This window comes from Palaemon carinicauda, chromosome 1 (genome assembly GCF_036898095.1).
Source record: "Palaemon carinicauda isolate YSFRI2023 chromosome 1, ASM3689809v2, whole genome shotgun sequence".
Classification (NCBI taxonomy): Eukaryota; Metazoa; Arthropoda; class Malacostraca; order Decapoda; family Palaemonidae; genus Palaemon; species Palaemon carinicauda.
The window spans coordinates 154,837,520-154,855,506 of record NC_090725.1 but is presented as its reverse complement, the minus strand read 5'-3'; the positions used below and the strand labels follow the sequence as shown (position 1 = coordinate 154,855,506).

Below are 17,987 nucleotides of genomic sequence, written 5' to 3'. Positions count from 1 at the left end.
AGACCAAGACCCTCCCCAGTGACTTCCGCAATGCAAACATCATTACCATCTTCAAGAAGGGAGACAGGGAGAACTGTAACAACTACCGGGGAATATCACTACTAAGCATCGCGAGTAAGATTTTCGGTCGGATTCTCCTTGACCGCCTTCTTATTCTTGCAGAAGACGTCCTGCCAGAGTCCCAGTGCGGCTTTCGACCTTCCCGCGGGACCATAGACATGATCTTCTGTGCGCGACATCTACAAGAAAAGAGCCTCAAACAACAACAGCCCATAATGTTCATCTTCTGGGATTTGAAAAAGGCCTTCGACAAAGTACCTCGACCTGCCATGTGGGCTGTCCTCAAAAGATATGGCTGCCCACCCGATTTTGTCAAGCTGGTGCGTGCCCTCCATGACGGAATGGTTGGGAGAGTCTGCCACCAGAACTCTCTTTCAGACCCATTCCCCATCAACGGCGGCCTGAAGCAGGGCTGTGTTCTGGCCCCAACGTGTTTCTCGCTATACACCGCAGCAATGCTCAACGAGATTCCCCCAAACACACCCTCAGTCGACCTACATTTCCGCATGGATGGAGGCGCTTTCAACCTCGCTAGACTCCGCGCCAGAACCAAGACCACCTTGTGTGCAGTGCAAGAACTGCAGTATGCTGACGACAATGCCACCCCAGGTCAGACGGCAGAGGACCTGCAGTCGTTAGCTGATGCATACAACTCTGCCTACGAACGTTTTGGGATGCAAGTCAACACAGACAAAACCAAGACCCTCGTCCAACATCCACCAGGACTGATGCTCCCAAACTTCAATACCACAGTGAATGACCAACCGTTAGAACACGTGGACCAGTTCTCCTACCTAGGGAGCATCCTAACATCAGCTCCCACAAGCAAAAAGGACGTGGAGAACAGGATCAGGGCAGCCCACTCCGCTTTTGGCCGACTCAACTGCCGCGTATTTACAACCACGCACAGACAATGACCCCCAAAATAATGGTGTTCAGGGCAGTAGTCCTCTCCACGCTCCTGTATGCATGTGAAACATGGACGCTATATAGAAACGATATTAAAAACCTAGAACGCTTCCAACAAATGAAACTGAGGCAGATCTTGAAAATCCCCTGGGAGAGCCACACCACCAACATTGAAAACTTAGAACGTGCCTCGCTGACCAGCGTGGAGGCCACCATCATCCACCACCGCCTCCGCTGGATAGGACACGTGCATAGGATGGATCCATCTAGGCTCCCAAAGAAAATATTCTACGGAGAACTGACCCAGGGCACCAGACCACGAGGAGCCCCGAAAATGCGCTATAAAGATCAACTAAAGCACACCCTGGCTCTATCTGACATCGATCCTTCCTCATGGGAAGAAACAGCCAGGGACAGGAAAACCTGGAGGAGTACAGTACACCATGGCATCGTGGACTTCGAGGAGAGGAGGAGACAAAATGAGGAGGCTAGGAGGAGAAGAAGGAGAGAGCGATTAGAACAGCCCCGCCCACCACCTACCCTCCCTTGTGAACACTGTCCGCGACTCTTCCACCACAGACTAGGACTTAACAGCCACATCAGACATAAGCACCCACCCCATAGATAGGAGGCTGATGGCTAACGACAGAACCCAATACTCGGACACGAGTGGGCGCCGACGAACCATTTCTATTGGTACCTCTGATTTTCCTGCAGCTTTATTCACTTTTCCCTTCATTATAGCAGTCTCGACTTCTTTTTCTCTGATGTTTGTTATTAGTCCTTCTACTGGAGAAACATTTTCCAGTTCTTCACACTTATTCTCGTTGTTTAATAGTTGCAAAAAATAGATTTTTCATGTCTTGTTTCATCGTCCTCAATTAAGATATTTCCTTTTCATCTTTAATCATGCCTACATTCTGCCTGTTTTTTTTTTATCTTGAATCTGCAATTCTATAGATTATCCTTTCTTCTTCTGATGTTCCCATCATCTTATGCTACTCTCTCCTGGCTTCTTCCTTTGCATTCACTGCTATTCTCTTGGTTTCTCTCTTTATCCATCTATATTCCTCACTAGTTTGGTAGTTATCTTCTGCCCACCTTCTTCTGGCTATACCCTTTTCCTTCACAGTTGTTTGAGCCTTATGATTCCACCACCATGTTTCTTTTTCGTATTGATGTTTACCACTTGGTCTACTGCACACCTCCCACATCTCTTCAGGCGATTCTGACGTACTATTTACATATTTCTCTTCTCTTGTTCTTTCCACTTTACTTCTGAACTCTCTTGCCTTCTCTCCCTTCGGCTTCCAAGTTTTGATCCTCCTATTCCTGGTTGGGACTTTTCTTTTACCTGTTGATTTCAAGTTAAAATCTGCCATCACCAGTTTATGTTGAGCTAGGACAGATTCATTTGGAATACCCTTACAATCCATATCACTATCATCATCAGCCATAATTAGTCCAGTCCAGGACAAATGCCTTAGACATGTTCTTTTACTCCTGTCTCTTTATGGCCTTTCTATACCAGTCTATGCTAGCAAATTTTCCTAATTCATCGATCCATCGTCTTCTCTTCTTTTCGCTGCTTCTTTTGCAGTCCCTAGGGATCCATTCTGTTATTTTTGATGTTCATATTCTCACACCCATGTTGCTCTTTTTCTGTCTCTTAGTGTTGTTCCCATTATTATTCTATCTATAGCTCTTTGAGTTGTAACTAGCTAATGTTCTAAGACTTTCAGTTCTCTATGTCTGCTTTTTCTATTCAAACTTTTTAACTTCTTTTTCAATTTCTCCCCTGATTCACTAAACAGAGCTATGTCATCTAGAAATATAGTTGTTAACGTATTCCCCTTTCAATGTTAATTGCTTCATTTTCCCAATCTAAATTTCTTAAAACTTCTTTTAGACATGTTGCGAATAAATTAGTAGAGCTAGGGTCTCCCTGTCTAACTCTTTCCTCGATTGGAATTTTCGCACCATCTTTATGCAGTTTTAGGATTGCTGTACTTCCCGTATAGATATCTTCAAGTGTTCTAACATAAAATTCATCTATGTTTTGTCTTTGAAGGGCCTTCATTATTACTTAAGTTTGGAAAGAATCAAAATCTTTCTCATGGTCTATAAATGGCAAACATAGTCGTTTGTCATAATCTGTTGATTTTTCCATTGACTGGTCAGCTGCCGAATCCACGCTTATAAAGCCTGACTGCTATTTTGATTGAATAAAGTCTAACTCTTTCTATTAGATCTAGTACGATCTTTGTAAATATTTTACATATTAGTGAGATTTAACTTATTGAGCGATGATTTTGTTGGTCTTTTGTGTCTCCATTTTTGTGAATTAGTGTAAGGATATTTTTTCCCAGCTGTAGGTATGGAGCATTCTTGCAGACGTTTTGTATAAAGTTCATAGAGTTTTACTACAATGAAATTTCCTCCATCTATTATCAAATTGATTGTAAGGCCATATATATATATATATATATATATATATATATATATATATATATATATATATATATATATATATATATATATATATATATATCGTATATTTATATATATTCTGTTCTGTGCGGATAATAATCCCATCGGAGTCAATCTGACTTCAAAATATTGTGTTGTTTATATAGATCTTGCTTTATTCATAAGTATTGATTCTAAGATAACCTTCACTATGAAGAGTAACCTTGGAGCCGCTGACCTTCAGGAATGCGTAGCCAGCTGTTTATCGATTAGAACGACTATGACGAAATGCTACGTAACATTTCCGCGGAGTTTATTATTGACAAGTTTAAGTTATGTTCAAGGCATCACAAGCTCCTTTTTCAAATTCATTCCCATTTCCGTTATAGAGAGAGCGTCTTTCTATTACTCATTGAACGCAGTTCCTGACTATACAGGGAATTAAAATTTTTGTTGTTGAGCGTAATGGCAGCGATTCGTGTAGCTGGCAGTACAAGATGCTTCCTTATTACAGAAATTGTATCCTGGAATAGGGAAGACTAAAATGGTCATTGAGAGCTTTTCCTATTACTGGTACTATATTAATGACCTTTACATAGACAGAGTTGACCGTGGTTTTGAAATTGCCACAAACCTCATGAATTGACTCGAGTGGTTTACCGAGTTCATTCAATCAGCTGTTGAACCTTACTTGAGCGTTCCAGACATACGGACTAGCAAAACCTAAAAACTTAAGACATACGAGTAGTAATATAGTGTTAATAGATAATTATATTCTATTCTATTGCAGTTGTAAAATGTCTGTCAATAGGATGTATATCCTGATTTAAACTGTGATAAATGAACGGAACCTGTGGTAGCTGGCAGGCCAGTGGGGTATCTCCGACATCATCAAAGTGGGAGGAACCAACCTTGAACGTCACAGCTATGGGAGGAGCTATACCATGACATCATCACAGTACCGTGTGCCATAGAGAAAGCCGACGGTGGAGATATCTTAGTAACAATTACGCGCCAGTTGTCCACCATCAACGCTTCCGTAACGTTCATCTTGAAGCTCAGCACTGAGGTAATTAAGCTAAGGATCTGGTACACAAACACAAAGAATTTCTATTGTAACTTTTTTTTTAGATGTATGTTTTTACCATTACTAAATCTCTCTCGTAAATGTTCTTCTATAAGAAACGCCTATAAAACACAATGAATGTTGCCACCTAATTATCGGTAAGCAATTCTATGAGTGAATTATGACTGCCGGAGATATGAGAATTAGAAAAATATGTATAGTTTATACTGTCTACCAAAATCTCCATCTATTGCGTTATCTATTGGCAATTTCATAATTTTTTAATATATCTTAACACACACACACACACACACACACACACACACACACACACACACATATATATATATATATATATATATATATATATATATATATATATATATATATATATATATATATATATATATATATATATATATTACTGACGTAAACATCGAATTAGATTTTGATTGTTATCAAATAAGGATATGTAGAAATTATAAAAATATTTTGATAATGGATACATGATTTTAATGATCCGTTTTATCCTCAAATAGTTTCATTTAATATTGGGAAAACCCTGAACCCCATTCGAATTATTATATGATCTAGACAAGTTGTTCATTGGGTGGGAACCTAATAAAATGTCTTTAAGCAATATTTCCATATCAGTCAAAGCTCTCTCTCTCTCTCTCTCTCTCTCTCTCTCTCTCTCTCTCTCTCTCTCTCTCTCTCTCCGGTGCAATTTTCTTACTTATTTTCTCTTTCCTCCACAGAAACATGTCAGACGAACAACCAACAGTTCCTGCTGAGGGAGCAAGTGCGCCTCCCTGCCCGGAAACCGAATCTGCCCTCAAACTTTGGTAGGCCTATTAGGTGTGGTTATGTTTTATGTTAATGGTTATGGGAATGCAACATTTCTTGGTAATTGTGGTGTAGTGGTAAGTGGGTGGGGATGAGTGTCAAGAGCCAGTGTGTTGGCTTGGTACTTACCCTTGGCATTTTACGGATGTGTTCGAACGCATAACTTCATCTGAGAAGAGGCAGAAAAGAGGCAGTCGTCTACGTTATGATAATTAGAAGCAAAGAAAATTAAGTTTATTACAATAACGCGAAAAAAAATGGAAGTCTTGCCACTAAACGGTTGGCGGACGTTTTACTTATAATGTACTGTAGGCTACATGCATGTTTTGAAGATTTCAATCAAAGGGATCGTAGGGCCTAATCTAAACCTTTAATTGATTTATTTGGAGTTTTGTGGCACAAGGATATCGAAGGTAATTGACACTGATGTAAAGCTTTAATGTGTGTATTTGTATGTCTTCCATAATCATCATAACTAATCGGAATTTCATTGATGATCATGTTGTTAGCTCTGAATTATAAACAACAGTCATGGTGGTTCACTTACAAGTGATTCGGGGCCAGTCTCAGCCTCCTGTTATGTTGGAACAAAGTTTGACGGAATACTGATTCCCTTTAATCTGAAAACTATTTTTCTGACATGGATTCTACCATAGACCTACGATTTGGGCTGGGGGAAAACTTGCAATGATTTTTTTGTCAGGCTGCAATTTGCAACGTATTGGCACAATTGATAATCGTCACATGCCTTAATTAATGATTATAAATGCCCTCCAAGTTTATTGCTCCACTCTATCTACTTCGCAATATCTTTCTTTTGAGCTGTTCATGTTTATAAGCAATATCACTATGCAACTTTACAATCGATATTTCCTACTGAATGGCATGATTTTCTATAAAGAAATATGACTAACTCTCTTCATATCAGATATAATGGCGTTCTAACCCTCTTTTTGATAAGGGTCAGTGTAACGGAAGGTTTCCGTGGTGGGGTAGGTTGCATGATGCTTTCACTTGTGATTCTATCTTTAGGAGATTTTGGCTGCCGATCAGGGATACATGAGAGCGCCGAAGAGAGTACTGTACTTGTTATAAAGCCAATTCTTCTTCTTTCCGCTCTTGTTCTCTTTTCTCTGCTGGTCGAGTCTATTATCAAATTGAATCATTCAAATGAATTCAATTGTATTGAGGGAATTTTGTAAACTTGTTGGAGAATTCGATTTCCCCATTTTTAAACTACTCTATGACCATTTAATCATTTTAATCATTTAGTTCATGCCATAAAAGAAGCAATTAAGTGTCACAAGTCAAGAACCCTTACTCACAAATTCATGATAGACTGAAAGAATGTAATCACGAATACTTAAATAGAATGTTGCGCAAACAGTGAAGGTACACCAAATATCGTAAGTGTTTTTTTTTTTTCTTTTTATCAACGAATGTTAGTCTTACCGGTGCGCTGACTGCCACGATGTGAACGAGTTAGTCAGGGGTGGGGTGTGGGGGGGGGGGGATCCTATTAATGGTGTAGTGTTCAAAACCCCTGCAGAATGTAGTAGCAGTACACTATGACAACGCAAAGTGAATATTTATATCCTATTTCAAAGTATCAATATTGCTTTTAACTTACCAGGTCACTCTGAATTTTAACATTACGCTTACTGATGATACAAATTATGTTATGTAGGCCTAGTTGCACCTGTTGCAGCTCTTTTTTTTTACCTATAAATTTGAGGTTATTTCTTATATATGAAGTTAGAAGATAAGAAACTAATGCATATGTACTGAACTGGTGACATGAGCGCTATCAACCGATGATATAATTAGCATAGTTCCCTTTCGGTGTATTGATTTGTAGGCTTCACACTCACTCCATTCCCTCACTCGTTTTAAATCCTCTCCGTAGAAATCTATATGGAAGATAGATTCCTCATGATCTCTCCTTATTCCTACTTATTTTATCGTCACTTTTATTCTCTAACCTCCTTCAAGAAATCTGCAGAGAGAGAGAGAGAGAGAGAGAGAGAGAGAGAGAGAGAGAGAGAGAGAGAGAGAGAGAGAGAGAATAAAGCCATTGAAATAGCACTTCCCACTTACGGGCTGCCAACGTAAGAGTCCGTGGCTTGCATATTATTCATATAAAGTCGATCTGAAACGAACGAACGAGGTAGGACTCCTTCTTAGCATATGTACAACCTCTCGCGTAGAGGGATGTTATTCCTGGCGTCATCCCCTACGATTCTACCGTGAGTAAGACCGATAACCCGACCAACCTTTTACAATTGAATTTTTCTCAGCTTTAGTTAATAAAAACAAGGTCAAGAAAGAACGACTTATCCTCTCCAGACATCCACAGACGTTTCATACCTCATGTTTTTACTTTGATATTCTGTGCGGTATACAAAACCACAAGGCAATGGCGTGAAAACCCCACGAGTGGCGGTCTATCATATTGCGTAACCCGGCCTCCCCATACTCTCCCTCTAGTTTCTTCCCTCGACGCTTCCCCTATAGAAGGGTATTACACAACCGGGCTCGTCACTGAAATGTTGCCGGGCAGCAGAATCAATATAGAACAGCCAAAAACGTCACAGCTATTTCTGAGGCCTCCGGATGAAAGAACAGCGCTACGCCCTCCTTATATAGTGTCATTCTCTTTTATTGGTTTTTTAACAAAAGTTTTTTGTCTTCATAATTACCCACTTTGATCCCCTACTCGTGTGTGTAGATTGCCTTACCTTATGTAAGACACGGGCTCTTGCCGCTGGGCAGCCCGTAACCCCTACTCCCCCTTTTTGCCCCTTATATTCGCTGTTAATTGCCGTTTGGTATAGTCATATTTTTTTTTTTTTACCAGTAAGGGCATTTATAGAATCACATAATTTAATCCCAAAGTACTTTACTATCATTGATGAAGGATATCTATTAATACAAGTGCGGATTTATTTTCAATATCTCCCAACCCTTCCTTACTTACGCTTTCAGTAAAGTTTGGTAATCATTTCCATTATCTGCCAATTAGAAAATTCATTATGCTTTTGTTGTCATTTTTGTTAGCACGTATTCAATGTTATTTTCTTTATTCTTATCCATATTTATCTTTAATTTTTGGAGCAGAATAGCTTCTTCAATATACTAGTAATAATTAATATTTATTAAAAAGTGAGAATACGTTGGCTACACATAGCAAAAGTTAGATACTACTCAAGGACACTTGAGATTATGAGAGGCGCCGGACGATTTGCTGTTTGCCTAAGTGCTGCCCAGTAACAAGAATCCATGATGGTATAAGGACTGCTTAATATATTGACACCCGATTGTTTCTATGCTAAAAGATTTTTCTCATAAACATTCTTTTTTTTTTTATAAATAGCTACTATAACTCGAAAAAATAATTATGTAGATATTAAAGGATAAATCTTGATATATATATATATATATATATGTGTGTGTGTGTGTATCTATTAAAATTTCGTATCAGGTATATGTAACTCTATTGAGCTATGAATTAACCCGCCGCCATATTGTTAAAAACACCTACGTTAATTTATTCTGATCTACCAGGACTTCGAATATAAATGAAAACAAAAAATCGTATCTCAAAGCATGTTGTTCATGCGTTTGACCCTGAAGCCCTCCCGCATGAAGGAACCAGGAAGAGAGTCATTGCAATGGTTGGTGGCCTTCAAACAAACGCCACAAGTTATAAAAGATACAACTCCTGGTTCTGGCCAGCTTGGCCCTCCCTGTCTGTCTGTCTCACACGTGACCAAGGACATTCACAAACCCTACCCCAACACCTCTCTCTCTCTCTCTCTCTCTCTCTCTCTCTCTCTCTCTCTCTCTCTCTCTCTCTCTCTCTCTCTCTCTCTCTCTCTCTTATTAAAGTGTAAGTTTTCTTCATATCTGTCTGCAAGACAAAGATATGTAGAATTAATTAGATTTTTTAAAAATGAAGATTCAGCGAAATTTATGGACGAACCTATTTTTTTTTTTTTTTGTACCACTGATAGAGTAGTGTTTTTGAGAAGTCACAATAAGTCATAATCTACGTTATCGCCACCTGCGATTTTCTTTTATCGTCACCAAATCTTTCAAACTGAAGTGTTCCAATCGTCGTTTATGTAACAGCACTTCGAGAACATGTTACGTAATTATCACCAGGCCATTATTCCCCCAAGGATCTATTATGTATAACACGTTAGTCAAGGTCTGAAAAGATGCGTTTGAGAAAATAGATGGAGGTGAATTGACAGTTCTGGATTCGAAGTAAACAGAATAGAACATCAAATCTACACCGACAACTGAATTACTTTGAAAACTCTCAAGTAACATATTAAAAAAAATTAACAGTTATTGTAACATTATCGCATTTCAGAGGCCATCATTCTCGCACACCGTATTTCTAGTTAAATATTCTATGAAATTCTTTAGTCATTTATGGAGACATCTTCCTGATATTTTTGAAAAAGTGATTCATCATAAGAAAGTTAACAAAACTTCCTACGTGACATACCCAAACGATTTTGGCAGTATAAGATAATCTTCATATGTCATTCTTCTTTGGTTTTGATTGGTTTGAAGATAGAATGAATCAATAGCTTATTGAAAACTATATCCTTTAAGACGGTGATCATCAAAGCACCGTATAATGCTTACACACATTCGACATTTTATTATGATATTTCAGGTTTTGCTCTTGAGAGGAATCGGTTACTGGAGAAAGTAAATATGAATGAGGCCTGCATAAGAGGAACAATGAAAATCTCTCTCTCTCTCTCTCTCTCTCTCTCTCTCTCTCTCTCTCTCTCTCTCTCTCTCTCTCTCTCTCTCTCTCAGAGAGACACATGAAGTCTCGTGTGGGAGAATAACAAACAGTATCTATAAGTGACCCTCTGTTGCCAAGCGAGTGATGTTGTAATTATGACACGTCAATGTCGAATCAAGCAAAGGAATTAGTTCCTCAATAAGTAGATGAACATACCTCGAAATGTGTACATTGATCCATGGACAACCTTTAGTCCAAAAGGGTATTTATTCAACACATGGAATACATTGTGCTTACACACACACACACACACACACACACACACACACCACATATATATATATATATATATATATATATATATATATATATATATATATATATATGTTTGTACATATTGCAGGAGTACCAAGAAGCACATGATATGATTTACAAATGCCATGCTACATGTTGATGAGAGAGAGAGAGAGAGAGAGAGAGAGAGAGAGATTGTCTCCATTAGCCCGGTATTTTGCGATGGCATCTTTATGTACTGAATGTCAAAGCATTTTGATAGGCAATAAAACACGCGCCATTTAATATATATGGACGTTAAAAAAACTTAAATTGAGAATACCAAAGGCAAGCTGCACAATTCCTGATGAGGAGACTGAGAAATAATGCTAAGAATGATAACTTGAGTCTATCAATATTATTGAACCAAGTAAACACTCATATGCAACGGGCGTAGGAGCTATTAATATGCAGAGCAAAATTTCCACAGGAACGACATGTTTAGAGAGAAAGCCGATGGAGAAAATAACTCTTGGAATATGAAGGTAAATCAGAGAATAAATATGAGAAGTATACAATACAGGTTTGAATGGTTGATTCAGAGTACCCAAATTTTACTCAGTATTCTTGAAGTTTCATAATCGTAACTAATTGGTAATGCAAGAGCACCCTACAAAAGAATCGTTTCAAGTAAACACAATTATTTTATCATCTACCGTAAGGAAAGTTACTTGGCTTCATATTGATGAGAAATTTTTTTTGCTCCTAATTCGTTTTAGTACTGAAAACCCGTCATTATATCTTTCGGTGATGAACGCGAACAACGCAATACACCACATTTTTATGAATATTTGGGCAAATTAGTTTAGCCTGGCGTTGATAAATTGATTTGACATAGTCATCTTTAAAGCATAATCTTTCTCAGTGCCTAGAGATGCGAAGGCATCGTGTTTGCATAACAAGATGCAATGTCAAGGTGTGACTCGCGTAGCAACAAGAACACATTTTTAGTCCCTTCACCTTGTGAGGGTTGCAATCATCCACCTACTTTGGCAAGAAAGTAGTTTGGACATTGCGCTATATTTTGGTCTTGGACTTTAGATATAATAAATCCCCGTTGAAAGTATTCTTGAGAGAGAGAGAGAGAGAGAGAGAGAGAGAGAGAGAGAGAGAGAGAGAGAGAGAGAGAGAGAGAGAGAGAGAGAGTTTTAAGTCTTATTTATATACTAACGTTCCATTGCGACTGCTACGATTTTCATTTGTGTGATTGGTCGAGCTCAAATTATATTGAATAAATGATTCAATAATTTCCATAATGAGCAGTAGATATAGTAACCAGTTTGACATTTGACAACATTGAAATTCTGAATTTGAGTCAGAGAAGAACGATATCACATTTGATTTTATATGTTTAATTTCCTCTCGAATGACTGTGGCATTAAATAGATTATACAAGTGGACGTATTTATAGAAGCATCGTGTTAACACTTTAAATAAACCGTGAGTTTAGTTGGCAGGTGATCCGTTTCCTTGAATTATACTCGAAAGCTGGTACCCTGTTTATCGGCTAAGCGGCGCCAGTCTCATGACCTACATTTTTTTGTTATCCCAGAGAAGCGAAGCCGGCTTAGAACTGGCTCCTCGTCCTTTAAGAATGATTCAAAGTACGAACTTAGTACAAACATTCCTACCGAGACTCATACTCAATATAGAAATTCATTTTTTTTACTGAGCATTGTTGCTTGGCGATATGGAATAAGCAGTGTGGTTGTCAATTTATTTACACTGACTTGCTGTAAATTGTGGCCTGTGGCGGTGTAAATATGGAATGGGAAGAGAAGAAATAAGAAGTTGTAGGAAAAGGTACCTGAAAAAAGAAATCAAGAAAAGAATTATGGAAAAGTTAAAGGCAACTCTTGAAAAAAAGAAGAAAGAGATGAAAAAAATTGAGATTCACAAAAGGGAATGGCCCACAGCCATATATCAGAGAAGAGGACATGGATAAGGCAATACTTGTAATGAAAGCAAGGTTAAATATGCTCAAGCTAAAAGTAAATTTCAGGGGAAAATACACACTTGATATGTGTGACCTATGCAAAGAAGATAATACAAAACATATTATTTTCATGCCCAAATTAGGACAGTTAATGAAACCAGACATAAACGTAGGTATGCTGCAAAAGTCGAGCAGGGATCTAGTTGTATACAATGCATATGAAAGAAGAATTCAAAGTCCAAACTGACCACAAAAAAAAAAAATTGCCAAAACTGATGATAGCAAGGTGTTATCACAACTGATTTCAAGGCAGAATGGGATAAAATTAAAGATTAAGAATTTCATTAATAATGTTGAGCTGTAATGCGATAGTTGATTGATTTGAAGTTCTCTTGACATCCTGACATCGAAGTTCATTGACGCCGAAAAGAGTGCCCACAAACTTATTTTGCAGAGTGGGCAGTTAGGAACCAGGAACCAGTAACTGGTGAAAATGCTGTCCTTGCAACGAATTTTACACAGGATAATTGAAGAGACCTGGTGTTCAAGAGAGACCTGGTGTGCAACCTAGTTCTTGTACCTAAATATACTAAAATGAATAGGGTAAGCTTTAAAGTAACAATTGGATTGGATTACGAAGCGTGGTGTTGGTTCCCTTTTGCCGCTTTCGTTTGTAGACTGTTGTAACTTTTCTGGCATATTTTCTTATGAGTGAAGCCCAGACTTCTGTTCTTGGGTACATTTTGTGTTAGTCACTGCAGCCCTAAGTTACCAGGATTTTTGTATGAATATGTGGAACAAAAGAATTAACCCATGGCAGTAGGTAAGCTCCTTTTCAAGTGGATGAAGTAAAATGTGTAGAAATAAAAACTGAAAAATTACTCTTCAGCCTCCAAGCGAAAGGCATGCGTTCGAATGCGACCTATAACTTCTGGTCAACGCGGTAAGCTTTCGGGGGTTTATCAGCAGATACTGGAGGGAGACTTTTCAACTATTCAAGTCCAAAGGTCTAGAATAGTGGAAAAGTCTCCCTCCAGTATCTGCTGATTAGCCCTCGAAAGCTTACCGCATTGGCCAGAAGTTATAGGTCGCATTCGAAGGCATTCCTTGTCACAAAATGTGAATGAGATCAGATATGAAGTCCCCTTGACAGCGGATTTAGAGGAACACCAACGCTTATCTTATCTTTCATGGAGATAATCGTGTTCTACGTCGCCTTTGTTCAATCTCACATAGTGCTCTAAGAATTGTTATCTCTAGATATTAGCATTTTTAGCACCCAACCTAGGATACACATTATCTACTCACTCTCATAATCTTGACACACAAAAAAGAGAGAGAGAAAAAAAAAACAACATACATATACGTGCACACTAATAAACAGGTGCTGTGGTTCAGAGCAGGTGTGCTCTAAATCAGCGGTCGCCAACCGGTGGTCCGTGAAATTCGTTTGGTGGTCAGCAAGATAATTGGGATATTATTTCAATTTTCGTGTTCTTAATCCACTTCAGGAAACCATGATACAAATTGCACAGAAGACTGATAACCTAATGTTGCAAATTTAATATTTTAGGTAGATTTAACATTAAACATTTGAATCTGGCATTTAGAAGAAAAGAACAGTATTAATTAACTAACATCAATATTAATTACAATAAATTAAACATTATAAATGAATTTTTCCTGATGTAGTGTAGGCCTACATAAAACGCTGCTCTAGAAGTCTAGAGTCTGCTTAGGGAAGAGCTACACAAACTAATAGTGAGAGTGAGACTTGTTTGTTAAGAGTTTTTACTTTCCATTTAATTATTTAGAAATAATGGTATTGAATCATGTTTTCCAACCTGAAAGATTATTCGTCGGCTTCATAGAGAGGTTATGAAAAAAACCAAAAATATGTTGAGAGCTAGAATCACTATTGAGGATTCGCGAGTTTTACCATTTCAACTGCTCTGATTCTAATCATTAAAAAATGGTCAGCGTCAGAGAAATTGTCGAACATTGAGATTAACTATTATTAGTTAAGGATTTCTTCAAGAGTTTTCTTTCTTCTCTGGTTTTCGTTGTTTCTATTTTCCTCTTTAAAATGATTGTAGTCTTTAGGTGATTTATCTGATATCGTTTTCCGTCAGTTGGTTCTTTCTATTTTCTGCTCTTGAAGATCGTGTTGGTTTGTCAGACTTTCATACAACTGCTTTTTATTATTCCACTGTATTTAAGCTACGGATTTTACTGTTTGAATCTCACCTGAAATTAGGTGGCCGGATAAAATAAATGAATGGAATGATTCTATTGCTTCTTGCAGCTCTAAATGAGACGGTGCAACATTCTTCTAACAGTCTAACAGAAGAATCTAATCTCTGAATGATCAGAGATTGGGCTGGTAGTGGTGCCAAGAGTTAATTTGAGAGTTAAATGAATAGAGAAATCAACTTTGGGAGATTTAATTCTTTCGCACACGGAAAATGTAATTGATTTTATAGTTTTCTTTTTATTAAAGCTTAACAGTTAGCTTACCAGCTTTAGCGTTCACTAAAGATGCTAAAAAAGTAAGAACTTGAAAGTTGTTTTATTTTGATGGCTCTTTCAAATGATAAAAAACCAATATTTTCCGAAGTTTATCATAGAAAACGGAATGAATTAGGCATCTTTATTTCATTCGATCTCCAAAATAATCATATGAACGACTACAGTAAGTTGAGCACATTACATTTGTAAGAGAACAATGCAAAAGTTTCTTTAATGGCAAAATCGAGATAGCCCTACTCTCATGTATATCAGCAAGACTTCGAAACATTGCCAATAGAAAATTTACGGGTTTCAACTATAAATGATAACCGTAGGCTACTCTTTCCAAAATATTTTGAAAATACTTTCATAAATAGTAGCACATTTGACTAATTCTTAGTGCTTCTTCAAGTATGAATTCATTGTGAGGAAAATTGCGATAAATACATTTTTCAATTGTGTTGCCTTTTTTGTTATATAAGTATTCTTTTTGCAATATGGAGTGGAATTGCGACATATGAAATGCGCCAAGATGAAGTTAGAAAAGAAAGTCTTCATCATTGTCATTGGTCGTGATTTTCTTAGTTAAAGATGAATCTTAAAATTAATGACTGAAATATTTCCCATCGCTAAAGGAAGAGCATTTCTGGGAATTCAGTTAATGTTGGTAAAAAGGAGAGATAGAAAACGCGAAGCTGAGAGATAAAGGCAAGGCTATCATGTATGTATGATACAAGGGTAGAGAGAGAGAGAGAGAGAGAGAGAGAGAGAGAGAGAGAGAGAGAGAGAGAGAGAGAGAGAGAGAGAGAGTTATCAATTGATGTTTGACCATTTCACATTGAATGACAAGTGTAAAATGCTTGACACCTGTAAATAATGTCTTGCGGTATTTTTGCAGACTTTAGAACAAAACTTTCTTATCATTACTTTACTTAATTTGCGTAAATTCTTATTTACGAATAGGAAAACAAGTAGCTATAAGAAAGACTTGTTGATTCGCACCATTGTAAGACTAATGCCGTTCTCCTGATCTTTGAAGTGTGACGGAGAAGGGAGAAACCGACTGCCAGGCTCTGATGGAGGCGCACAAGGAATGTCTCAAGCAATTGGGTCTTGACGTATGAGGTAAGAGAAATGTTTCCTTTATTTCTTTTATTTGGATAATAATAAAGAAAAGTGTTCAACTCAAGTTTACATGAATGGTAAGTAAGGTTTCCAGCAAATTACATAACCAGTTGATGTCCTTGCTCAGTGACCTTGATCATTTAATTTGGTAAAAGCATCGCAAACAAATCTCAGACATGTAAGTCATCTTCACAGGCTCGAAAGTTTTCTTTATAGATCCATAAGTTTTATTTTATTATCTCAGATTAACCCTGGGCCGTTTTGTAATCAACTTACAGTATATGCGGGCTCTTTCTTTCAGTTACTCAAAATTGAACAGGCACCCCCAAATATGGCTGTTACTACCTACTTATTTGTTTACATCTAACAGCCTATTCTTGTTGTTGATTTACTTTCCCTTTTCAGGTATGTGACTAATCAGCAGGAGGTGATCATTCCTATCACCTGTCCTGCGCAATCTGGAAGCCATCCGGCCAGAACATGAGGGGAATGGAAAGGGCTAGTCCAACGTATTTTTGTAATGAAATGATCGTAATGATAAGTAATTAATGACTGATTACGTCCACAATATCACTTATCCAACAAAGTTGTAAATAGTTTTAATATAAGGACGGCTAGGAAGGTGCGATATATGTATATCTGTTAATTTTGCTCCTGTGACGTGTAGAAGTGACTCGGTGCATGATTGCCTTGGTCAGAGAAGTGCAACAGTACTTCTTAAGTATAAATGTAATTATCATTTCAGTTTTGATACTTTATAAGTGCAATTATTGTAAAGCTTCTTTATTTGCAGTTTGCTATTAAGGTGATTCAAAAATATAATGAGGAGAAATTGTAAGGAATTTTAATCTGGTCCTTTAAGAGAATTGTTTTCTCGATTTTGGTGGTTTATGCATGATAAGCTCAATTCAAATGAGCGAAGTTCAGTGGTGCAAAGTTAAACCAGTTGATTCTTTCATTTGGCAGTGGAGGCAAATTGTAATAATTCTGAATCTTTCCGTAAGGTCTAAGATTCATCTTCTGAAGGCAGTTTGTAACAAGCTATTCTACTGTGTCCACGTGACGTCTATTGGTATGTAGGTATAACGACGTGTCAGTTTATTCTCGGAATGCATAATAAAATACATTAATTAGTGATTTTGGGTGTCATACTTGGTTATCGTAGGCAGATGGATATAAACGCACCGTACTGATGTATGAACAACTGGTGCAAGAAATACCCTACAACCACTTTGCACGAAGCAGATCCCATATTTGATAAGTGGAAGTCTTCTGCAAAACCTTCTTCATCTATCTTGAAACCCGGCTGCTTTGAATTTGATTGTAATGATAGAAAACCAAGAACTTGATTTAAGCATATGCTCTTCCTTGAGTAAAACAAAATTAATGGTGTCGTTAGGGCAGGGCCCTTCATTGTTTTCACCATTTAGACAAGGGACTGCGGAGAGTCATGCCGTAATAATGTAACTATATGTAAAGAAAGGTTGCAGACTGAGTAAATTATGATTTTAAGAGTATTCGCTATTTTTTCCGCTGGCCTGACAGCTTCTTCTTCCATGAAATATTATCACTATATGTTCTCAAAAGAACCAAATGTGACAAATAAGTGAGCTGTTATTTATTAGTTATGATATCTCCCTCTCTGGCGTAAGGTCACATTCCTCGGTGTACTGAGTAGATCACACAAAAACCCACTTTAACGAATTTCATTTCTATGCTATTTTGCTTCAAGACTTTCTTTGCTATGCAACATCACAGAATCCTCTCTCCATCTATCATAAAGAATTAATGGTATCTTAGCTTATAAACTCAAGATAGTAAATGGTGAAATAAACAGAGAAGTACATTAAATTATGACCCTATTATTTATGTCAAAAAAAAAAATATTTGTTTGTAAAAAGTCAATGGCATACACAGTTGGCTCCTTATTTCACAGGTGTTTAAAAAATAAAATTTCCATTTTGAAA

General features: G+C 37.5%; 1 protein-coding gene and 1 long non-coding RNA gene across 2 annotated transcripts; one reads left to right on the top strand and one right to left on the bottom strand.

Annotated features, from left to right (window-relative positions):
* Nucleotides 1-1,967: 1,967 nt before the first annotated feature.
* On the bottom strand, nt 1,968-2,426 carry LOC137619501 (uncharacterized). The gene has a single exon (XM_068349620.1). The coding sequence runs from the start codon at nt 2,424-2,426 to the stop codon at nt 1,968-1,970; it is 459 nt and encodes a 152-aa protein (XP_068205721.1).
* Nucleotides 2,427-4,355: 1,929 nt separating this feature from the next.
* On the top strand, nt 4,356-16,858 carry LOC137652469 (uncharacterized). Its single transcript, XR_011046316.1, has 4 exons — nt 4,356-4,507; nt 5,263-5,349; nt 15,935-16,020; nt 16,426-16,858. It is a non-coding gene; the product is annotated as an uncharacterized lncRNA (long non-coding RNA).
* The last annotated feature ends 1,129 nt before the right edge of the window (nt 16,859-17,987 follow it).